This window comes from Oncorhynchus keta, unplaced genomic scaffold (assembly GCF_023373465.1).
Source record: "Oncorhynchus keta strain PuntledgeMale-10-30-2019 unplaced genomic scaffold, Oket_V2 Un_contig_9144_pilon_pilon, whole genome shotgun sequence".
NCBI classification, from domain to species: Eukaryota; Metazoa; Chordata; class Actinopteri; order Salmoniformes; family Salmonidae; genus Oncorhynchus; species Oncorhynchus keta.
Genome location: NW_026290401.1, coordinates 1 through 23,332, shown reverse-complemented (window position 1 = coordinate 23,332; position 23,332 = coordinate 1). Strand labels below are relative to the sequence as shown.

Below are 23,332 nucleotides of genomic sequence, written 5' to 3'. Positions count from 1 at the left end.
TTGCTCTGGGACACAGTCAGTTGGGTTCTGTTACTGTTGCACCAGGACCAGACAGTGTTAGGACCTGTTGGTGTGTTACTCAGTTGCTTCTGGGGACACAGTATAGTACAGTGGTGTGTGTGTGGTGTTACTGTTGCTCTGGGACAGACCATCAGTTGGTGTTAGTCTACTTCACCAGGACCAGTATAGTACAGTTGGTGTTAGTTGACCAGTATAGACAGTGTGTCATGTGGTGTGTAGTCAGTTGGTTTCTACCTCTGGGAAGGACAGGCCTCTGTTAGTACCTGACTGTTGCTCTGACACAGTTAGTACCTGATTGTGTGTACTGTTGCTCTGGGACACAGTATAGTCAGTTAGTAGTCAGTTGGGTTCTACCAAGGACCAGACCGTTAGGACCTGATTGGTGTGTAGTCAGTTGGGTTCTACCAAGGACCAGGCCATTAGTGACCTGATTGGTGTGTAGTCAGTTGGGTGTAACAGCCATGTTCAGAGTTAATTAAAGGAGATGGAAGTTGACTCAGCAGAATGTGACTGTGGTCTTGACTCATGACTGCCGCTGTGGCGGTAATATGGGCACCACAACCGCCCCAGACACAAATACCAGTATAGGAACGAGTCAACAACACGATTTGGGTTTAACAGAATATGAGCTACATGAAAAGGAGCATTTTTCACGCGACAGTTTTTTAGTTTTCTAGGACAACTGACTGAGATCAATGTTACACTGTGCATAGAATGAAAACACCACATCTTCCAATCGAGCATTTTTGAAGGGACAATATACAGTTCATATAACCAATGTTTTAACTCAAGGACTTTGTGAAGGACCTTCACAGGTTCACAGGCCTAATCTTGAAGGATATGGCTTTCACAGAGTAGAAGGTCTTCCATCCCCTCCAGTTGACTCCAATCTGTGAGTTCAATCCCCACGTATAAAGACCGTTTGGGTTTGAGAAGTAGCACGCGTCGTACCAATAACCTCCGACCGCGCTGACCGCACACTTGGTGCCCTGGTCTCGGTCGAAGGTGGAGAACTTCATACCGCTGTGGTAGGTGAGGGAGTCCCCTTGGTTCAAGCAGGAAACACAGGTCAGATGTTATGGAACCTATCAGAGCCCTGGTCAAAATCAGTCTACTATGTCACAGTGTGATCTAGGACCAGCCCCCTCCGTCATTTCTATGTAATACTATACACTATGATCTCTAATAAACTGATCCCAGATCAGCTCTAAGATGGTGTATCTGTACGGTCCCCCCCTGTCCTTTCTATGTAATACTATTCATTATGATCTCTAATAAACTGATCCCAGATCAGCTCTAAGATGGTGTATCTGTACGGTCCCCCCCTGTCCTTTCTATGTAATACTATTCATTATGATCTCTAATAAACTGATCCCAGATCAGCTGAAGATGGTGTATCTGTACAGGTCAATGTAATACATGTCATTATGATCTCTAACTAAAATACATCCCAGATCATCTCTAAGGATGTATCTGTACGGGTATGAATCACAAGGAATCAAACAGAACCGAATGAAGTTTAAACTTTCTGAACTCTGAACTAATGAATACAGCCCAGATGTTTCTCTAAGGAAGTTCAACTGTTCTCATCTGAACTCTGAACTAATGAATACAGCCCAGATGTTTCTCTAAAGAAGTTTAAACTGTTCTCATCTGGACTAATGAATACAGCCCAGATGTTTCTCTCAGGAAGTTTAAACTGTTCTCACCTGCTCCTCCATCTTTAAAGCCAGTAACCTGGAGTTTGTAGCCATCCAGTTCAGGATCTGTGACTTTGGGAGAGATGGCGAAGGAGGAGTAGAAAGCGTAGGCTTTCTGTCCGTCAAAGTCCTCCATGTCCACCCTCAACTCAATTCTTTTCAGGGTCAGGAGGTAGATGGTGTCCAGACCTGCATCGAACAGACGAGAGGGGAACCTTTTTATTTAGAACAGAGATATTCAACTCTTACCCCTTACCAGGTTCACAGGCTGCTGGTTTTCTCTTCTACCTGGTAATTAATATCACCCACCTGGTGTCCCAGGTCTAAACCAGTCCCTGATGAAGAGGAACAATGTGAAAAAATGTAGTGGGCGCTGGAGCGTCGAGGTCAGCACAGAGAGTTGATGTTTTTAAAGGAGGATCTCCATTTCTATCATGCAGATGTCTTTGGTCAGCACAGGAGAGTCATGTCTTTGGTCAGCACAGGAGAGTCATGTCTTTGGTCAGCACAGGAGAGTCATGTCTTTGGTCAGCACGGAGAGTCATGTCTTTGGTCAGCACAGGAGAGTCATGTCTTTGGTCAGCACAGGAGAGTCATGTCTTTGGTCAGCACAGGAGAGTCATGTCTTTGGTCAGCACAGGAGAGTCATGTCTTTGGTCAGCACAGGAGAGTCATGTCTTTGGTCAGCACAGGAGAGTCATGTCTTTGGTCAGCACAGGAGAGTCATGTCTTTGGTCAGCACAGGAGAGTCATGTCTTTGGTCAGCACAGGAGAGTCATGTCTTTGGTCAGCACAGGAGAGTCATGTCTTTGGTCAGCACAGGAGAGTCATGTCTTTGGTCAGCACAGGAGAGTCATGTCTTTGGTCAGCACAGAGTCATGTCTTTGGTCAGAGTCATGTCTTTGGTCAGCACAGGAGAGTCATGTCTTTGGTCAGCACAGGAGAGTCATGTCTTTGGTCAGCACAGGAGAGTCATGTCTTTGGTCAGCACAGGAGAGTCATGTCTTTGGTCAGCACAGGAGAGTCATGTCTTTGGTCAGCACAGGAGAGTCATGTCTTTGGTCAGCACAGGAGAGTCATGTCTTTGGTCAGCACAGGAGAGTCATGTCTTTGGTCAGCACAGGAGAGTCATGTCTTTGGTCAGCACAGGAGAGTCATGTCTTTGGTCAGCACAGGAGAGTCATGTCTTTGGTCAGCACAGGAGAGTCATGTCTTTGGTCAGCACAGGAGAGTCATGTCTTTGGTCAGCACAGGAGAGTCATGTCTTTGGTCAGCACGGAGAGTCATGTCTTTGGTCAGCACAGGAGAGTCATGTCTTTGGTCAGCACAGGAGAGTCATGTCTTTGGTCAGCACGAAGAGTCATGTCTTTGGTCAGCACAGAGAGTCATGTCTTTGGTCAGCACAGAGAGTCATGTCTTTGGTCAGCACAGAGAGTCATGTCTTTGGTCAGCACAGGAGAGTCATGTCTTTGGTCAGCACAGGAGAGTCATGTCTTTGGTCAGCACAGGAGAGTCATGTCTTTGGTCAGCACAGGAGAGTCATGTCTTTGGTCAGCACAGGAGAGTCATGTCTTTGGTCAGCACAGGAGAGTCATGTCTTTGGTCAGCACAGGAGAGTCATGTCTTTGGTCAGCACAGGAGAGTCATGTCTTTGGTCAGCACAGGAGAGTCATGTCTTTGGTCAGCACGGAGAGTCATGTCTTTGGTCAGCACAGGAGAGTCATGTCTTTGGTCAGCACAGGAGAGTCATGTCTTTGGTCAGCACAGGAGAGTCATGTCTTTGGTCAGCACAGGAGAGTCATGTCTTTGGTCAGCACAGGAGAGTCATGTCTTTGGTCAGCACAGGAGAGAGTCATGTCTTTGGTCAGCACAGGAGAGTCATGTCTTTGGTCAGCACAGGAGAGTCATGTCTTTGGTCAGCACAGGAGAGTCATGTCTTTGGTCAGCACAGGAGAGTCATGTCTTTGGTCAGCACAGGAGAGTCATGTCTTTGGTCAGCACAGGAGAGTCATGTCTTTGGTCAGCACAGGAGAGTCATGTCTTTGGTCAGCACAGGAGAGTCATGTCTTTGGTCAGCACAGGAGAGTCATGTCTTTGGTCAGCACAGGAGAGTCATGTCTTTGGTCAGCACAGGAGAGTCATGTCTTTGGTCAGCACAGGAGAGTCATGTCTTTGGTCAGCACAGGAGAGTCATGTCTTTGGTCAGCACAGGAGAGTCATGTCTTTGGTCAGCACAGGGAGAGTCATGTCTTTGGTCAGCACAGGAGAGTCATGTCTTTGGTCAGCACAGGAGAGTCATGTCTTTGGTCAGCACAGGAGAGTCATGTCTTTGGTCAGCACAGGAGAGTCATGTCTTTGGTCATTATTTTTTGTATATACTTTGGTCCAGTCAAAGAGTCATGGTACTGTTGGAAAATAGGAGAGTCCAGTTGAAGCACAGTTGAGAGTCATGTCTTTGGTCAGCACAGGAGAGTCATGTCTTTGGTCAAACAGGAGAGTCATGTCTTTGGTCAGCAAGGAGAGTCATGTCTTTGGTCAAAGGAGAGTCATGTCTTTGGTCAGCACAGGAGAGTTTCTTTGGTCAGCACAGGAGAGTCATGTCTTTGGTCAGCACAGGAGAGTCATGTCTTTGGTCAGCACAGGAGAGTCATGTCTTTGGTCAGCACTTTGGTCAGCACAGGAGAGTCATGTCTTGGAATGAGCACAGGAGAGTCATGTCTTTTGACTGGAGAGTCATGTCTTTTCAGCACAGGAGAGTCATGTCTTTGGTCAGCACAGGAGAGTCATGTCTTTTAGTGCACATAGAGTCATGTCTTTGGTCAGCATAGAGTCATGTCTTTGGTCAGCACAGGAGAGTCATGTCTTTGGTCAGCATAGAGTAGTGAATATATTATGGAGAGTATTTGTGAGCATATATTATTATATATATTAGTGAGTCATATATTATTAGCATAGAGTCTGTCTTTGGTCAGCATATCATTATCACATATATTAGTGAGTCATATTTGGTCACACAGGAGAGTATATTAGTGAATATTTGGTTACATATATTAGTCATGTCTATTCATTATGTCATATAGTTAGTGAATATATTATTCATATATTAGAGTCATATCTATTATATAGCACAGATGAATATATTATTCTTTTAGTGAACAGAGATTATTATATATATTAGTGAATATATTATTATATATAGAGTGAATATATTATTATATTATTAGCACAGAGATATATTTTTGTCATGCATTTTTGAAGAGTCATGTCTTTGGTCAGGAGAGTCATGTCAGGAGATGTTGCTTTTCAGCACAGGAGAGTCTGGTTTGGTCAGCACAGGAGAGTCATGTCTTTGGTCAACTGGGAGAGTTGTCTTTTCTAGGCACTGGTTTTACACACCGATCATGTCCTTTGCATTTAGCCTGTTGTGATTTGGCCCTGCATGTCTTTGGTCAGCTATGAGCCGTCATGTCTTTGGTCACTAACAGAGAAGTCAATTTAACAAAACCACTGATTAATTTATATTAGCACAGGGAGTTTTTTGGTCCATGGATGATCTGTCCTTGATCAGGCTTTTGAGAGTCATGTCTTTGGTCAGCACAGGAGAGTCATGTCTGCGTGTCCAAAGCCGTTCTTGTCTTTGGTCCCATCCTCTGGAGAGTTCACTGTTCCATCCATCCTCCTCTGGTCAGGACCTGGAGGGGGTCTTTGGTCAGGAGAGTCATGTCTTTGGTCAGCAGGAGGTCAGCATCTAAAATTGTAAGCACAGGAGAGTCATGTCTTTGGGAGAGGGGACAAGGGAGAGTCATGTCTGGCAGATCATGTCTTTGGTCAAAATACTTTGGTCAGCACAGGAGAGTCAGTCTTTGGTCAGCACAGGAGAGTCATGTCTTTGGTCAGAGGAGAGTCATGTCTTTGGTCAGCATGGGAGAGTCATGTCTGGTCAAGCATGTCTTTGAGGCATGTCTTTGGTCAGCACAGGAGAGTCATGTCTTTGGTCTGGAGGGGCAGGCCGAGTCTTGTCTGGTCAGAAAAGAGTCATGTCTTCAAATGAGGGAGAGTCAGTCTTTGGTCATGTAGCATGTTTTTGTTGATGCTATCTGGTCTGGAGGGGTTGAGGCCGACTCTTATGGTCTGGAGGGTCAGACAGGCCGAGTCATGTCTTTGAGGGGTCAGTCTGGTCTGGAGGGGAGAGTCATGTCTTTGGTCACTCTCATGTCTGGTCTGGAGGGGTTGAGGCCGTCTCTTGGTCAGGTCTGGAGAGTCATGTCTTTGGTCAGACTCTGAGTCATGTCTTTGGAGGGGCTGAGGCCGACTCATGTCTTTGGTCAGGAGGAGGTTGTCTTTGGTCAGCACAGGAGAGTCATGTCTTTGGAGGGGCAGGAGAGTCATGTCTTTGGTCAGCACTGGAGGAGAGTCATGTCTTTGGTCAGCACAGGAGAGGTCTTTGAGGCACAGACTCATGTCTTTGGTCAGCACAGGAGAGTCATGTCTTTGGTCAGGGTTGACAGGAGAGTCATGTCTTTGGTCTGGACAGGAGAGTCATGTCTTTGGTCAGGTCTGGAGGTCATGTCTTTGGTCAGCACAGGAGAGTCATGTCTTTGGTCAGCAGGGCTGAGGAGAGTCATGTCTTTGGTCAGCACAGGGGTCATGTCTTTGGTCAGCACAGGAGAGTCATGGTCTTTGGAGGGGCAGGAGAGTCTTGTCTTTGGTCAGCACAGGCCGAGTCTTGTCTTTGGTCAGCACAGGAGAGTCATGTCTTTGGTCAGGAGGGAGAGTCATGTCTTTGGTCAGGTCTGGAGAGTCATGTCTTTGGTCAGCACAGGAGAGTCTTGTCTTTGGTCTGGAGGGGCTGAGTCATGTCTTTGGTCTTCATGTCTTTGGTCAGCACAGGAGAGTCATGTCTTTGGTCAGCACAGGAGAGTCATGTCTTTGGTCAGCACAGGAGAGTCATGTCTTTGGTCAGCACAGGAGAGTCTTGTCTTTGGTCAGGGAGAGTCATGTCTTTGGTCAGCACAGGAGAGTCATGTCTTTGGTCAGGGAGGGTCTTTGGTCAGGCACAGGAGAGTCTGTCTTTGGTCTGGAGGGAGTCATGTCTTTGGTCAGCACTTTGGTCAGGAGAGTCATGTCTTTGGTCAGCACAGGAGAGTCATGTCTTTGGTCTGGAGGGGCAGGAGAGTCATGTCTTTGGTCAGCACAGGAGAGTCATGTCTTTGGTCAGGAGGAGAGTCATGTCTTTGGTCAGCACTCATGTCTTTGGTCAGCACAGGAGGGGTCTTTGGTCAGCACAGGAGAGTCATGTCTTTGGTCAGCACAGGAGAGTCATGTCTTTGGTCAGCACAGGAGAGTCATGTCTTTGGTCAGCACGAGAGTCATGTCTTTGGTCAGCACAGGAGAGTCATGTCTTTGGTCAGGTCTGGAGAGTCATGTCTTTGGTCAGGGGCTTTGGTCAGGAGAGTCATGTCTTTGGTCAGGGGCAGGAGAGTCATGTCTTTGGTCTGGAGGGAGAGTCTGTCTTTGGTCAGGTCTGGAGAGTCATGTCTTTGGTCAGGCACAGGAGAGTCATGTCTTTGGTCAGCACAGGAGAGTCATGTCTTTGGTCAGCACAGGAGAGTCATGTCTTTGGTCAGCACAGGAGAGTCATGTCTTTGGTCACTGGGAGAGTCATGTCTTTGGTCAGGAGAGTCATGTCTTTGGTCAGCACTCTTGTCATGTCTTTGGTCAGCACAGGAGAGTCATGTCTTTGGTCAGCACAGGAGAGTCATGTCTTTGGTCAGCACAGGAGAGTCATGTCTTTGGTCAGCACAGGAGAGTCATGTCTTTGGAGGGAGAGTCATGTCTTTGGTCAGCACAGGGAGAGTCATGTCTTTGGTCAGGAGAGGCATGTCTTTGGTCAGCACTCTTGTCATGTCTTTGGTCAGCACTGGAGGTCTTTGGTCAGCACAGGAGAGTCATGTCTTTGGTCAGCACAGGAGAGTCATGTCTTTGGTCAGGGAGAGTCATGTCTTTGGTCAGCAGGAGAGTCATGTCTTTGGTCAGGGAGAGTCATGTCTTTGGTCAGGACAGGAGAGTCATGTCTTTGGTCAGCACAGGAGAGTCATGTCTTTGGTCAGCACAGGAGAGTCATGTCTTTGGTCAGGAGAGTCATGGGTCAGGTCATGTCTTTGGTCAGCACTCTAGAGTCATGGTCAGCACAGGAGAGTCATGTCTTTGGTCAGGGGAGTCAGGAGAGTCATGTCTTTGGTCAGCACAGGAGAGTCATGTCTTTGGTCAGCACAGGAGAGTCATGTCTTTGGTCAGCACAGGAGAGTCTGTCTTTGGTCAGCACAGGAGAGTCATGTCTTTGGTCACTGCTCAGGGTCCGACTCATGTCTGGTCAGCAGGGGTCAGGAGAGTCATGTCTGGTCAGCAGGAGGTCATGTCTTCGGTCAGGCCGAGTCATGTCTTTGGTCAGCACAGGAGAGTCATGTCTTCGGTCAGCACAGGAGAGTCATGTCTTTGGTCAGGGGCATGAGGAGAGTCATAGTCTTCGGTCAGCACAGGAGAGTCATGTCTTCTGGTCAGCACTGGAGAGGTCTTCGGTCAGCACAGGAGAGTCATGTCTTCGGAGGGCTGAGGAGAGTCATGTCTTTTGGTCAGCACAGGAGAGTCATGTCTTTGGTCAGCACAGGAGAGTCATGTCTTTGGTCAGCACAGGAGAGTCATGTCTTTGGTCAGCACAGGAGAGTCATGTCTTTGGTCAGCACAGGAGAGTCATGTCTTTGGTCAGCAGGAGAGTCATGTCTTTGGTCAGCACTGGAGGGGCTGAGAGCTCTAGTCATTTTTTTTTTGTATATACTGTACCAGTCAAAAGTTTGGTGCTGTTGGAAAATAAACCCAGTTGAAGCTGGTTGAGAGAATGCAGAGAGTGAACAAAGCTGTCATCAAGGCAAAAGGATGGCTAATTTTATTAGGGCTTTTTTTTGGTTACTACATGATTCCATTCCTTTCATTATTTAATGGTTTCGATGTTTCACTATTATTCTACAATGTAGAAAATAGTCTGGAGGGCATAAACCCTTGAATGAGTAGGTGTGTCCAACTTATGACTGGACTGAATATAATATATGGATATATATAGTGAATATATTATTAAATATATTTTTGTACATGTCATTTTTGAACTGCTTTGGTAGTGTGGGAGGTTTCTTTTCTAGACGCACTGGTTTTACACACCGACTAAAGGGGATTGGTCCTGTTGGAGATTGGCCCAGGTTGTGATTTGGCCCTGTTGTGATTTGGTCTGTTGTGATTTGGCCCTGTTGTGATTTGGCTGGAGTTGTGATTTGGCCCTGTTGTGATTTGGCCCTGTTGTGATTTGGCCCTGTTGTGATTTGGCCCTGTTGTGATTTGACCCTGTTGTGATTTGACCCTGTTGGGATTGGCCCTGTTGGGATTTGGCCTGTTGGGATTTGGCCCTGTTGGGATTTGGCCCTGTTGTGATTTGGCCCTGTTGGGATTTGCCTAACTACTGACCGTCACAACAACCTCACTAACAGAGAAGTCAATTTAACAAACCAATGATTAATTTATATTATCCAGGGTTTTCCATGGATGATCTGTCCTTGATGAGGCTTTTGAAAGAAGTCCTTTACCCAGCCAGTACTCTCCTGCTGCGTGTCCAAAGCCGTTCTTGTACTGGTCCCATCCTCTGTAGAAGTTCACTGTTCCATCCATCCTCCTCTGAAACACCTGGAAGGAGGGGAAGAGGAGAAATTGTAAGCTCTTATCTAGGCCATGTCGTCTTACTGACTCAGGAGAATCAACGGTTGATCAGACCTCTAATCTGGCAGAAAACAGTTGTCTTAAAATACTTCAACAAGATCAGTCTGTCGATGTAGCATGTTTTTGTTGATGCTATCTGGTCTGGAGGGGCTGAGGCCGACTCTTGTCTGGTCTGGAGGGGCTAGAGGCCGACTCTAGTATGGTCTGGAGGGGTTGAGGCTGACTAGTCTGGTCTGGAGGGGCTAGAGGCTGACTCTAGTATGGTCTGGAGGGGCTGAGGCCGACTCTTGTCTGGTCTGGAGGGGTTGAGGCTGACTAGTCTGGTCTGGAGGGGTTGAGGCTGACTAGTCTGGTCTGGGGGGGGTTGAGGCTGACTAGTCTGGTCTGGAGGGGCTGAGGCCGACTCTAGTCTGGTCTGGAGGGGTTGAGGCTGACTAGTCTGGTCTGGAGGGGTTGAGGCTGACTAGTCTGGTCTGGAGGGGCTGAGGCCGACTCTAGTATGGTCTGGAGGGGCTGAGGCCGACTCTTGTCTGGAGGGGCTGAGGCCGACTCTTGTCTGGTCTGGAGGGGTGAGGCCGACTCTAGTATGGTCTGGAGGGGTTGAGGCTGACTAGTCTGGTCTGGAGGGGCTGAGGCTGACTCTAGTATGGTCTGGAGGGGCTGAGGCCGACTCTTGTCTGGTCTGGAGGGGTTGAGGCTGACTAGTCTGGTCTGGAGGGGTTGAGGCTGACTAGTCTGGTCTGGGGGGCTGAGGCTGACTAGTCTGGTCTGGAGGGGCTGAGGCCGACTCTAGTCTGGTCTGGAGGGGTTGAGGCTGACTAGTCTGGTCTGGAGGGTTGAGGCTGACTAGTCTGGTCTGGAGGGGTAGAGGCCGACTCTAGTATGGTCTGGAGGGGCTGAGGCCGACTCTTGTCTGGAGGGGCTGAGGCCGACTCTTGTCTGGTCTGGAGGGGCTGAGGCCGACTGTAGTCTGGTCTGGAGGGGCTGAGGCCGACTGTAGTCTGGTCTGGAGGGGCTGAGGCCGACTGTAGTCTGGTCTGGAGGGGCTGAGGCCGACTCTTGTCTGGTCTGGAGGGGCTGAGGCCGACTCTTGTCTGGTCTGGAGGGTTGAGGCCGACTCTTGTCTGGTCTGGAGGGGTTGAGGCCGACTCTTGTCTGGTCTGGAGGGGCTGAGGCCGACTCTTGTCTGGTCTGGAGGGGTTGAGGCCGACTCTTGTCTGGTCTGGAGGGTTGAGGCCGACTCTTGTCTGGTCTGGAGGGGTTGAGGCCGACTAGTCTGGTCTGGAGGGGTTGAGGCCGACTAGTATGGTCTGGAGGGGTTGAGGCCGACTCTAGTCTGGTCTGGAGGGGCTGAGGCCGACTAGTATGGTCTGGAGGGGCTGAGGCCGACTCTAGTCTGGTCTGGAGGGGCTGAGGCCGACTCTAGTCTGGAGGGGCTGAGGCCGACTCTAGTATGGTCTGGAGGGGTTGAGGCCGACAAGTATGGTCTGGAGGGGTTGAGGCCGACTAGTATGGTCTGGAGGGGTTGAGGCCGACTAGTATGGTCTGGAGGGGTTGAGGCCGACTAGTCTGGTCTGGGGGGGTTGAGGCCGACTCTAGTATGGTCTGGAGGGGTTGAGGCCGACTCTAGTCTGGTCTGGAGGGGTTGAGGCCGACTCTAGTCTGGTCTGAACACTGGTTATGTACTCTGTTTAAATAGTTTCCTACTAGGTGACCTACTCACAGTCCATTTCCCTCCGTCGGTGTCCATATCACAGTAGACGTATCGAGGAGAGTTGGGTCCAGCAGGGTACATCCTGTAGACACCACTGGTCTTAGAGCCGTCGTTGTAGATATCAGCACAGTCCAGAGGCTGGAACATCAGCCCTTTAGAATGAACGGCTACTGACAGCAGCAACACATGGAGAATCCTCAGGGCCTGGAACACAGAGAGCCTATTAAATGTGGATTTATTTTATGTAAGTCTAGAATGAACTGCTACTGACAGCAGCAACACATGGAGAATCCTCAGGGCCTGGAACACAGAGAGCCTATTAAATGTGGATTTATTTTATGTAAGTCTGTGTGTGAAACATAATAATCTTCTGTTCAATATATGGAAATGTGTGTCTGTTTACATATAAACAGTCTGTAGTAGTAAAATGTTTCAGTTGTAAAATGAAGCCTTCAACTTACATGCATATTGTCGGGACGGTGAGCTCTCTTTCTCCTCTCTTTCTCCAGTTGGTTTTCAAGCCCGACAAGAAAAATAATGTGATTGTGGCTCTTATCCATCCTTTTTGTGTACTTTTAGAAGGGGTGGGTTGATCATGATTGGCTGATTTTATTATCAGGGAAGCAAACACGATTTCACAATATGGACATTTCCACTTCTGTAGTTTCCTGGACTCTGTCTTTTTTAAACCAGTTTATCTTCTATCCCAGCCAAAGTTTTCTCCATGTTTCACCTAACATGCGTGTACTCTCCCTTTCTGCTCATATTTTGTTAGTCAATTGTTGAATGTTGTTTACACAGTCCGTTTCCCTCCCGTCAGGTTCCTATCACGGTCCGTTTCCCTCCCGTCAGGTTCCTATCGCGGTCCGTTTCCCTCCCGTCTGGTTCCCTATCGCGGTCCGTTTCCCTCCCGTCTGGTTCCCTATCGTGGTCGTTTCCCTCCCTCCCGTCCGGTTCCCTATCGCGGTCCGTTTCCCTCCCTCCCGTCAGGTTCCCTATCGCGGTCCGTTTCCCTCCCTCCCCGTCTGGTTCCCTATCGCGGTCCGTTTCCCTCCCCCTCCCGTCAGGTTCCCTATCGCGGTCCGTTTCCCTCCCTCCCGTCAGGTTCCCTATCGCGGTCCGTTTCCCTCCCGTCAGGTTCCTATCGTGGTCCGTTTCCCTCCCTCCCCCGTCTGGTTCCCTATCGCGGTCCGTTTCCCTCCCTCCCGTCAGGTTCCCTATCGTGGTCCGTTTCCCTCCCTCCCGTCCAGGTTCCCTATCGTGGTCCGTTTCCCTCCCTCCCGTCAGGTTCCTATCGTGGTCCGTTTCCCTCCCTCCCGTCTGGTTCCCTATCGCGGTCCGTTTCCCTCCCTCCCGTCTGGTTCCCTATCGCTGTCCGTTTCCCTCCCTCCCGTCTGGTTCCCTATCGCGGTCCGTTTCCCTCCCTCCCGTCAGGTTCCCTATCGCGGTCCGTTTCCCTCCCTCCCGTCTGGTTCCCTATCGCGGTCCGTTTCCCTCCCTCCCGTCAGGTTCCCTATCGCGGTCCGTTTCCCTCCCTCCCGTCTGGTTCCCTATCGCGGTCCGTTTCCCTCCCTCCCGTCTGGTTCCCTATCGCGGTCCGTTTCCCTCCCGTCAGGTTCCCTATCGCGGTCCGTTTCCCTCCCGTCTGGTTCCCTATCGCGGTCCGTTTCCCTCCCGTCAGGTTCCCTATCGCGGTCCGTTTCCCTCCTGTCTGGTTCCCTATCGTGGTCCGTTTCCCTCCCTCCTGTCTGGTTCCCTATCGCTGTCCGTTTCCCTCCCGTCTGGTTCCCTATCGCGGTCCGTTTCCCTCCCTCCCGTCTGGTTCCCTATCGCGGTCCGTTTCCCTCCCGTCTGGTTCCCTATCGCGTCCGTTTCCCTCCCTCCCGTCAGGTTCCCTATCGCGGTCCGTTTCCCTCCCGTCTGGTTCCCTATCGCGGTCCGTTTCCCTCCCGTCTGGTTCCCTATCGCGGTCCGTTTCCCTCCCTCCCGTCTGGTTCCCTATCGCGGTCCGTTTCCCTCCCTCCCGTGGTTCCCTATCGCGGTCCGTTTCCCTCCCTCCCGTCTGGTTCCCTATCGCTGTCCGTTTCCCTCCCTCCCGTCTGGTTCCCTATCGCGGTCCGTTTCCCTCCCTCCCGTCTGGTTCCCTATCGCGGTCCGTTTCCCTCCCGTCTGGTTCCCTATCGCGGTCCGTTTCCCTCCCGTCAGGTTCCTATCGTGGTCCGTTTCCCTCCCTCCTGTCAGGTTCCCTATCGCGGTCCGTTTCCCTCCCTCCCGTCTGGTTCCCTATCGCGGTCCGTTTCCCTCCCGTCTGGTTCCCTATCGTGGTCCGTTTCCCTCCCTCCCGTCAGGTTCCCTATCGCGGTCCGTTTCCCTCCCTCCCGTGGTTCCCTATCGCCCGGTCCGTTTCCCTCCCGTCTGGTTCCCTATCGCGGTCCGTTTCCCTCCCGTCAGGTTCCCTATCGCGGTCCGTTTCCCTCCCGTCCCGTCTGGTTCCCTATCGCGGTCCGTTTCCCTCCCTCCCGTCAGGTTCCCTATCGCGGTCCGTTTCCCTCCCGTCAGGTTCCCTATCGTGGTCCGTTTCCCTCCCTCCCGTCAGGTTCCTATCGCGATCCGTTTCCCTCCCTCCCGTCTGGTTCCCTATCGCGTCCGTTTCCCTCCCTCCCGTCAGGTTCCCTATCGCGGTCCGTTTCCCTCCCTCCCGTCTGGTTCCCTATCGTGGTCCGTTTCCCTCCCTCCCGTCTGGTTCCCTATCGCGTCCGTTTCCCTCCCGTCTGGTTCCCTATCGCAGTCCGTTTCCCTCCCTCCCCGTCTGGTTCCCTATCGTGGTCCGTTTCCCTCCCGTCTGGTTCCCTATCGCGGTCCGTTTCCCTCCCTCCCGTCAGGTTCCCTATCGTGGTCCGTTTCCCCCTCCCGTCTGGTTCCCTATCGCGGTCCGTTTCCCTCCCCTGTCTGGTTCCCTATCGCGTCCGTTTCCCTCCCTCCCGTCTGGTTCCCTATCGTGGTCCGTTTCCCTCCCTCCCGTCTGGTTCCCTATCGCGGTCCGTTTCCCTCCCTCCCCGTCCAGGTTCCCTATCGCGTCCGTTTCCCTCCCCTCCGTCTGGTTCCCTATCGCGGTCGTTTCCCTCCCGTCAGGTTCCCTATCGCGGTCTGTTTCCCCCGTCAGGTTCCCTATCGCGGTCAGGTTCCCTCCCGTCAGGTTCCCTATCGGCAGTCCGTTTCCCTCCCTCCCGTCCGGTTCCCTATCGCGGTCCGTTTCCCTCCCGTCCGGTTCCCTATCGCGGTCCGTTTCCCTCCCGTCCGGTTCCCTATCGCTGTCCGTTTCCCTCCCCGTCCGGTTCCCTATCGCTGTCCGTTTCCCTCCCCTCCCGTGGTTCCCTATCGCGGTCCGTTTCCCTCCCTCCCGTCTGGTTCCCTATCGCGGTCCGTTTCCCTCCCTCCCATCAGGTTCCCTATCGTGGTCCGTTTCCCTCCCGTCCGGTTCCCTATCGCGGTCCGTTTCCCTCCCTCCGTCTGGTTCCCTATCGCGGTCCGTTTCCCTCCCTCCCTCTGGTTCCCTATCGCGGTCCGTTTCCCTCCCTCCCTCAGGTTCCCTATCGCGGTCCGTTTCCCTCCCTCCTGGTTCCCTATCGCGGTCCGTTTCCCTCCCGTCAGGTTCCCTATCGCGGTCCGTTTCCCTCCCGTCCCCCTCCCTCTGGTTCCCTATCGCGGTCCCTCCTTCCCTCCCGTCAGGTTCCTATCGCTGTCCGTTCCTCCCTCCCGTCAGGTTCCCCTATCGTGTCCGTTTCCCTCCCGTCTGGTTCCCCATCACGGTCCGTTTCCCTCCCGTCAGGTTCCCTATCGTGGTCCGTTTCCCTTCCCGTCAGGTTCCCTATCGCGGTCCGTTTCCCTCCCGTCAGGTTCCTATCGCGGTCCGTTTCCCTCCCTCCCGTCAGGTTCCCCATCGCGGTCCGTTTCCCTCCCGTCTGGTTCCCCATCGCGGTCCGTTTCCCTCCCGTCTGGTTCCCCATCGCGGTCCGTTTCCCTCCCGTCTGGTTCCTATCGTGGTCCGTTTCCCTCCCGTCAGGTTCCTATCGCGGTCCGTTTCCCTCCCCGTCTGGTTCCCTATCGCGGTCCGTTTCCCTCCCGTCTGGTTCCCTATCGCGGTCCGTTTCCCTCCCTCCCGTCAGGTTCCCTATCGCATGTCCGTTTCCCTCCCGTCTGGTTCCTATCGCCCAGTCCGTTTCCCTCCCTCCCGTCTGGTTCCCTATCGCGGTCCGTTTCCCTCCGTCAGGTTCCCTATCGCTGTCCGTTTCCCTCCCTCCCGTCTGGTTCCCTATCGCGGTCCGTTTCCCTCCCGTCTGGTTCCCTATCGCGGTCCGTTTCCCTCCCGTCAGGTTCCCTATCGCGGTCCGTTTCCCTCCCGTCAGGTTCCCTATCGCGGTCCGTTTCCCTCCCGTCAGGTTCCCTATCGCTGTCCGTTTCCCTCCCTCCCGTCAGGTTCCCTATCGCTGTCCGTTTCCCTCCCGTCAGGTTCCCTATCGCGGTCCGTTTCCCTCCCGTCTGGTTCCCTATCGCGGTCCGTTTCCCTCCCTCCCGTCAGGTTCCCTATCGCGGTCCGTTTCCCTCCCTCCGTCCGGTTCCCTATCGCGGTCCGTTTCCCTCCCTCCCGTCAGGTTCCCTATCGCGGTCCGTTTCCTCCCCGTCTGGTTCCCTATCGTGGTCCGTTTCCCTCCCGTCTGGTTCCCTATCGCGGTCCGTTTCCCTCCCTCCCGTCAGGTTCCCTATCGCGGTCCGTTTCCCTCCCTCCTGGTTCCCTATCGCGGTCCGTTTCCCTCCCGTCAGGTTCCTATCGCGGTCCGTTTCCCTCCCTCCCGTCTGGTTCCCTATCGCGGTCCGTTTCCTCCCGTCAGGTTCCCTATCGCTGTCCGTTTCCCTCCCGTCAGGTTCCCTATCGCTGTCCGTTTCCCTCCCGTCAGGTTCCCTATCGCGGTCCGTTTCCCTCCCCGTCAGGTTCCCTATCGTGGTCCGTTTCCCTCCCGTCAGGTTCCCTATCGTGGTCCGTTTCCCTCCCGTCAGGTTCCCTATCGTGGTCCGTTTCCCTCCCGTCAGGTTCCCTATCGCGGTCCGTTTCCCTCCCGTCTGGTTCCCTATCGCGGTCCGTTTCCCTCCCGTCTGGTTCCCTATCGCGGTCCGTTTCCCTCCCTCCCGTCTGGTTCCTATCGCGTCCGTTTCCCTCCCTCCCGTCAGGTTCCCTATCGTGGTCCGTTTCCCTCCCTCCCGTCAGGTTCCTATCGCGGTCCGTTTCCCTCCCTCCGTCAGGTTCCCTATCGCGGTCCGTTTCCCTCCCGTCTGGTTCCCTATCGCGGTCCGTTTCCCTCCCGTCTGGTTCCCTATCGCGGTCCGTTTCCCTCCCTCCCGTCAGGTTCCCTATCGCGGTCCGTTTCCCTCCCTCCCCGCCAGGTTCCCTATCGTGGTCCCGTTTCCCTCCCTCCCGTCTGGTTCCCTATCGTGGGTCCGTTTCCCTCCCGTCAGGTTCCCTATCGCGGTCCGTTTCCCTCCCTCCCCGTCTGGTTCCCTATCGCGGTCCGTTTCCCTCCCTCCCGTCTGGTTCCCTATCGCCGGTCCGTTTCCCCTCCGTCAGGTTCCCTATCGCGGTCCGTTTCCCTCCCGTCTGGTTCCCTATCGGCGGTCCCGTTTCCCTCCCTCCCGTCTGGTTCCCTATCGCGGTCCATTTCCCCCACGTTTTCCCTCCCTCTGGTTCCCTCTCCCGGTCTGGTTCCCTATCGCGGTCCCGTTCCCTCCCGTCTGGTTCCCTATCCGTCCGTTTCCCTCCCGTCAGGTTCCCCCTATCGCGGTCCGTTTCCCTCCCTCCCGTCTGGTTCCCTATCGCGGTCAGTTTCCCCTCCCGTCCAGGTTCCCCATCGCGGTCCGTTTCCCTCCCGTCCAGGTTCCCCATCGCGGTCCTTTCCCTCCCTCCCCGTCTGGTTCCCCATCGGTCCGTTTCCCTCCCGTCAGGTTCCCCATCGTGGTCGTTTCCCTCCCGTCTGGTTCCCCATCGTGGTCCGTTTCCCTCCCGTCTGGTTCCCCTATCGTGGTCCGTTTCCCTCCCGTCTGGTTCCTATCGCGGTCCGTTTCCCTCCCGTCTGGTTCCCTATCGCGGTCCGTTTCCCTCCCGTCTGGTTCCCTATCGCGGTCCAGTTTCCCTCCCGTCTGGTTCCCTATCGTGGTCCGTTTCCCTCCCCCCGTCTGGTTCCCTATCGTGGTCCGTTCCCTCCCGTCAGGTTCCCTATCGCGGTCAGGTTCCCTATCCCGTCAGGTTCCCTATCGTGGTCCGTTTCCCTCCCTCCCTCCCGTCAGGTTCCTATCGCGGTCCGTTTCCCTCCCGTCAGGTTCCCACTATCGCGGTCCGTTTCCCTCCCGTCTGGTTACCTATCGTGGTCCATTTCCCTCCCTCCCGTCAGGTTCCCTCCGTCCAGGTCCCGTTTCCCTCCCTCCCCGTCAGGTTCCCTATCATGGTCCCCGTTTCCCTCCCCGTCAGGTTCCCTATCGCGGTCCGTTTCCCTCCCCGTCAGGTTCCTATCGCTCAGTTTCCCTCCCCTTTTCCCTCGGTCAGGTTTCCTATCGCGGTCCGTTTCCCTCCCGTCTGGTTCCCTATCGCTGTCCCGTTTCCCTCCCGTCAGGTTCCTATCGCTGTCCCGTTTCCCTCCCTCCCGTCTGGTTCCCTATCGCTGTCCGTTTCCCTCCCCTTCCCGTCAGGTTCCCTATCGCGGTCCGTTTCCCTCCCGTCCGGGTTCCCTATCGCGGTCAGTTTCCCTCCCGTCAGGTTCCCTATCTGGTTCCCTATCCCTCCGTTTTTCCCTCCCGTCTGGTTCCCTATCGTGGTCCGTTTCCCTCCCTCCCGTCTGGTTCCCTATCGCGGTCGTTTCCCTCCCGTCTGGTTCCCTATCGTGGTCAGGTTCCCTCCCTCCCCGTCTGGTTCCCTATCGTGGTCCGTTCCCTCCCTCCCGTCAGGTTCCCCCTATCGCGGTCAGTTTCCCTCCCGTCTGGTTCCCTATCCGGATCCATTTCCCCTCCCCCGTCTGGTTCCCTATCGCGGTCCGTTTCCCTCCGTCAGGTTTCCTATCGCGGTCCGTTTCCCTCCCGTCTGGTTCCTATCGCGGTCCGTTTCCCTCCCGTCTGGTTCCCTATCGCGGTCCGTTCCTCCCGTAATGTTCCCTATCCGGTCCGGTTCCTATCCCAGGTTCCAGGTTCCCTATCCGTTTCCCTCCCTCCCCTATCTGGTTCCCTATCGCGGTCCGTTTCCCTCCCGTCAGGTTCCCTATCGCCGGTCCCGTTTCCCTCCCTCCCCGTCTGGTTCCCTATCGCGGTCCGTTTCCCTCCCGTCTGGTTCCCTATCGCGGTCGTTTCCCTCCCTCCCCGTCTGGTTCCCCATCGCGGTCCGTTTCCCTCCCGTCTGGTTCCCTATCGCGGTCCGTTTCCCTCCCTCCCGTCTGGTTCCCTATCGCGGTCCGTTTCCCTCCCTCCCGTCTGGTTCCCTATCGCGGTCCGTTTCCCTCCCACTCCGTCAGGTTCCCTATCGCGGTCCGTTTCCTCCCGTCAGTTCCTATCGCGGTCAGTTTCCCTCCCGTCTGGTTCCTATCGCGGTCCGTTTCCCTCCCCGTCAGGTTCCCTATCGCGGTCCGTTTCCCTCCCGTCTGGTTCCCTATCGCAGTCCGTTTCCCCCCGTCAGGTTCCTATCGCGGTCCGTTTCCCTCCCGTCAAGGTTCCCTATCGCGGTCGGTTCCCTCCCGTCAGGTTCCCTATCGCCGGTCCGTTTCCCTCTCGTCAGGTTCCCTCGCGTCAGTTTCCCTCCCTCCCGTCTGGTTCCCTATATCGCTGTCGTTTCCCTCCCTCCCTCTGGTTCCCTATCGCGGTCCGTTTCCCTCCCTCCCGTCAGGTTCCCTATCGTGGTCCGTTTCCCTCCCTCCCGTCTGGTTCCCTATCGCCGGTCCGTTTCCCTCCTCCCGTCTGGTTCCCTATCGGCAGTCCGTTTCCCTCCCGTCCAGGTTTCCCTATCGCGGTCCGTTTCCCTCCCTCCCGTCAGGTTCCCTATCGCGGTCCGTTCCCTCCCGTCAGGTTCCCTATCGTGGTCCGTTTCCCTCCCTCCCGTCTGGTTCCCTATCGCGGTCCGTTTCCTCCCTCCGTCTGGTTCCCTATCGCGGTCCGTTTCCCTCCCGTCTGGTTCCCTATCGCGGTCCGTTTCCCTCCCTCCCGTCTGGTTCCCCCTATCGCGGTCCGTTTCCCTCCCTCCCGTCTGGTTCCCTATCGCGGTCCGTTTCCTCCCGCCAGGTTCCCTATCTCGGTCGTTTCCTCCGTCAGGTTCCTACTCGCTTGTCCGTTTCCCTCCCTCCCGTCTGGTTCCCTATCGCGGTCCGTTTCCCTCCCTCCCGTCTGGTTCCCTATCGCCGGTCCGTTTCCCTCCGTCAGGTTCCTATCGCGGTCCGTTTCCCTCCCTCCCGTCTGGTTCCCTATCGCGGTCCGTTTCCCTCCTCCGTCTGGTTCCGTTTCCCTCCCCTCCCGTCAGGTTCCCTATCCTTGGCGGTCCGTTTCCCTCCCCCGTCTGGTTCCCTATCGCAGTCCCGTTTCCCTCCCTCCCGTCTGGTTCCCTATCGCGGTCCGTTTCCCTCCCGTCAGGTTCCCTATCGTGGTCCGTTTCCCTCCCTCCCGTCTGGTTTCCCTATCGCGGTCCGTTTCCCTCCCGTCTGGTTCCCTATCACGGTCCGTTTCCCTCCCCTCCCGTCAGGTTCCCTATCGCCCGTCCCGTTTCCCTCCCTCCCGATCTGGTTCCCTATCGCGGTCCGTTTCCCCCCTCCCGTCAGGTTCCCTATCGTGGTCCGTTTCCCTCCCCTCCCCGCCCAGGTTCCTATCGTGGTCCGGTTCCCTCCCGTCAGGTTCCCTATCGTGGTCCGTTTCCCTCCCGTCAGGTTCCTATCGTGGTTTCCCTCCCTCCCGTCAGTTTCCCTCCCTCCCCTCCCGTCAGGTTCCTATCGTGGTCCGTTTCCTCCCGCCAGGTTCCCTATCGTGGTCCGTTTCCCTCCCGTCTGGTTCCCTATCGCGTCCGTTTCCCTCCCTCCCCTGGTTCCCTGTCTGGTTCCCTCCTTCCCGGTCCGTTTTCCTATCCCGTCAGGTTTCCCTATCCCGGTCCGGTTCCCTCCCTCCCGGTCTGGTTCCCTATAAGCGGTCAGGTTCCCTATCCCGTCTGGTTCCCTCCCCCGTTTCCCTCCCGTCAGGTTCCCTTTCGTGGTCCGTTTCCCTCCTCCCGTCCAGGTTCCCTATGCCCCGGTCCGTTTCCCTCCCGTCTGGTTCCCTATCACGGTCCGTTTCCCTCCCCTCCCGTCTGGTTCCCTATCGCGGTCCGTTTCCCTCCCTCCCGTCTGGTTCCCTATGGCGGTCCGTTTCCCTCCCGTGGTTCCCTATCGTGGTCCGTTTCCCTCCCGTCTGGTTCCCTATGCTTTGTCCGGTTCCCTCCCGTCAGGTTCCCTATCGCGGTCCGTTTCCCTCCCGTCTGGTTCCCTATCGTGGTCCGTTTCCCTCCTCCCGTCTGGTTCCCTATCGCTGTCCGTTTCCCTCCCGTCTGGTTCCTATCGTGGTCCGTTTCCCTCCCTCCCGTCAGGTTCCCTATCGCGGTCCGTTTCCCTCCCGTCAGGTTCCCTATGGCGGTCCGTTTCCCTCCCCCTCCGTCTGGTTCCCTATCGTGGTCCGTTTCCCTCCTTCCCGTCGTTCCCTGTCGCGGTCCGTTTCCCTCCCCTCCCGTCTGGTTCCCTATCGCGGTCCAGGTCCCTCCCCTCCCGTCTGGTTCCCTATCGCGGTCCGTTTCCCCCCCTCCCTCCCGTCTGGTTCCTTCCGTCCGTTTTCCCCTCCCTCCCCGTCAGGTTCCCCATCCGTCCGTTTCCCTCCCGTCAGGTTCCCTATCGCGGTCCGTTTCCTCCTCCCGTCTGGTTCCCTATCGCGTCAGGTTCCCTCCCGTTTCCCTCCCCCTCCCGTCAGGTTCCCTATCGTGGTCCGTTTCCCTCCCGTCTGGTTCCCTGATCGCGGTCCGTTTCCCTCCCGTCTGGTTCCCTATCGCGGTCCCGTTCCCTTTCCCGTCTCTGGTTCCTATCACGTCCGTTTCCTCCCGTCTGGTTCCCTATCGCTGTCCGTTTCCCTCCCTCCCGTCTGGTTCCCCATCACGTCCGTTTCCCTCCCGTCTGGTTCCCTATCGCTGTCCGTTTCCCTCCCTCCCGTCTGGTTCCCTATCGCGGTCCGTTTCCCTCCACGTCTGGTTCCCTATCGCGGTCCGTTCCCTCCCTCCCGTCTGGTTCCCTATCGCGGTCCGTTTTCCCTCCCGTCAGATTCCCTATCGCGGTCCCGTTTCCCTCCTCCCGTCTGGTTCCCTATCGCGGTCCGTTTCCCTCCCTCCCGTCTGGTTCCCTATGCGGTCCCGTTTCCCCTCCCTCCCGTCTGGTTCCCTATGCGTCCGTTTCCCCTCCCTCCCGTCTGGTTCCCTATCGCGGTCCGTTTCCCTCCCTCCCGTCTGGTTCCTATCGCGGTCCGTTTCCCTCCCGTCCAGGTTCCTATCGCGGTCCGTTTCCCTCCCGTCAGGTTCCCTTCCCGCGGTCCGTTTCCCTCCCCGTCTGGTTCCCCTACTCCTTGTGTCCGTTTCCCTCCCCTCCCGTCTGGTTCCCTATCGCGGTCCGTTTCCCTCCCGTCTGGTTTCCTATCGTAGTCCGTTTCCCTCCCTCCCGTCTGGTTCCCTATCGCGGTCCGTTTCCCTCCCTCCCGTCTGGTTCCCTATCGGTCCGTTTCCCTCCTCCCGTCTGGTTCCCCATCCTTGTCCCGTTTCCCTCCCGTCAGGTTCCTATCGCGGTCCGTTTCCCTCCCTCGATCTGGTTCCCTATACGCAGTCCGTTTCCCTCCCTCCCGTCTGGTTCCCCCTATCGGGTCCGTTTCCTCCACTCCCGTCAGGTTCCTATCGCGGTCCGTTTCCCTCTCCCGTCTGGTTCCCTATCGGTCCGTTTCCTCCCTCCCGTCTGGTTCCCTTCTCCTTCGAGTCCCGTTTCCCTCCCTCCCGTCTGGTTCCCTATCGCGGTCCGTTTCCCTCCCGATCTGGTTCCCTCTGGTTCCCTTTCGCCTTCCCTCCCGTCAGTCTGGTTCCCTATCGCGGTCCGTTTCCCTCCCTCCCGTCTGGTTCCCCTATCGCGGTCGTTTCCCCCTCCCGTCTGGTTCCCTATCGGTTTTCCCTCCACTCCCGTCCAGGTTCCCTATCGCAGTCCGTTTCCCTCCCTCCCGTCTGGTTCCCTATCGTGGTCCGTTTCCCTCCCTCCCGTCTGGTTCCCTATCGCGGTCCGTTCCCTCCCTCCCGTCTGGTTCCCTATCGTCAGTCCGTTTCCCTCCCTCCCGTCAGGTTCCCTTTTCTCAGCAGTCCGTTTCCCTCCCTCCCTCCCGTCTGGTTCCCTATCGTGAGTCCGTTTCCCTCCCTCCCGTCTGGTTCCCCTATCGTGGTCCGTTTCCACTCCCGTCAGGTTCCCCTATCAGCGGTCCGTTTCCCTCCGTCTGGTTCCCTATCTGAGGTCGTTTCCCTCCCTCCCGCGTCCAGGTTTCCTAGCGGTCCGTTTCCCTCCCTCCCGTCTGGTTCCCTAACCACAAGGCTACCTGCTGGTTACTAGCCCAATGCTCTAACCACTAGGCTACCTGCTGGTTACTAGTCTAACAATCTAACCACTAGGCTACCTGCTGGTTACTAGTCCAACGCTCTAACCACTAGGCTACCTGCTGGTTCCAAGTCCAACGCTCTAACCACTAGGCTACCTGCTGGTTCCAAGTCCAACGCTCTAACCACAAGGCTACCTGCTGGTTACTAGTCCAACGTTCTAACCACTAGGCTACGCTGCCGCCCCTTTCTGTTCTTGACTCGTTAGATAGCTGGCTAGACTAACTTACCCCAAACAAATTGCAGATGACATGGCTAATTGAGTGACTCTCAGTTATAATAATAGAATATTAAATATTTATGGGGCACCACTTGCCAGTTTTTAGTCAGGTAGGCCTCACACACCATAGAGCATGATAGAGGCCTCTAGTGGCCAGAAGGTGGTATTAAGGCCTTATACACACACCATAGAGCATGATGGAGGCCTCT

The 23,332-nt window shown here is 55.2% G+C and overlaps 1 protein-coding gene across 1 annotated transcript; it reads right to left on the bottom strand.

Annotated features, from left to right (window-relative positions):
• Positions 1 to 613: 613 nt before the first annotated feature.
• Positions 614 to 11,751, bottom strand: LOC127927046 (microfibril-associated glycoprotein 4-like). Its single transcript, XM_052512693.1, has 5 exons — positions 11,658 to 11,751; positions 11,206 to 11,400; positions 9,353 to 9,449; positions 1,731 to 1,910; positions 614 to 1,066 (listed from the first exon to the last, which is right to left on the bottom strand). Exons 1-5 carry the CDS (start codon positions 11,661 to 11,663, stop codon positions 831 to 833), a joined length of 714 nt encoding a protein of 237 aa, XP_052368653.1. The 5' UTR covers positions 11,664 to 11,751; the 3' UTR covers positions 614 to 830.
• Between the last annotated feature and the right edge of the window lie 11,581 nt (positions 11,752 to 23,332).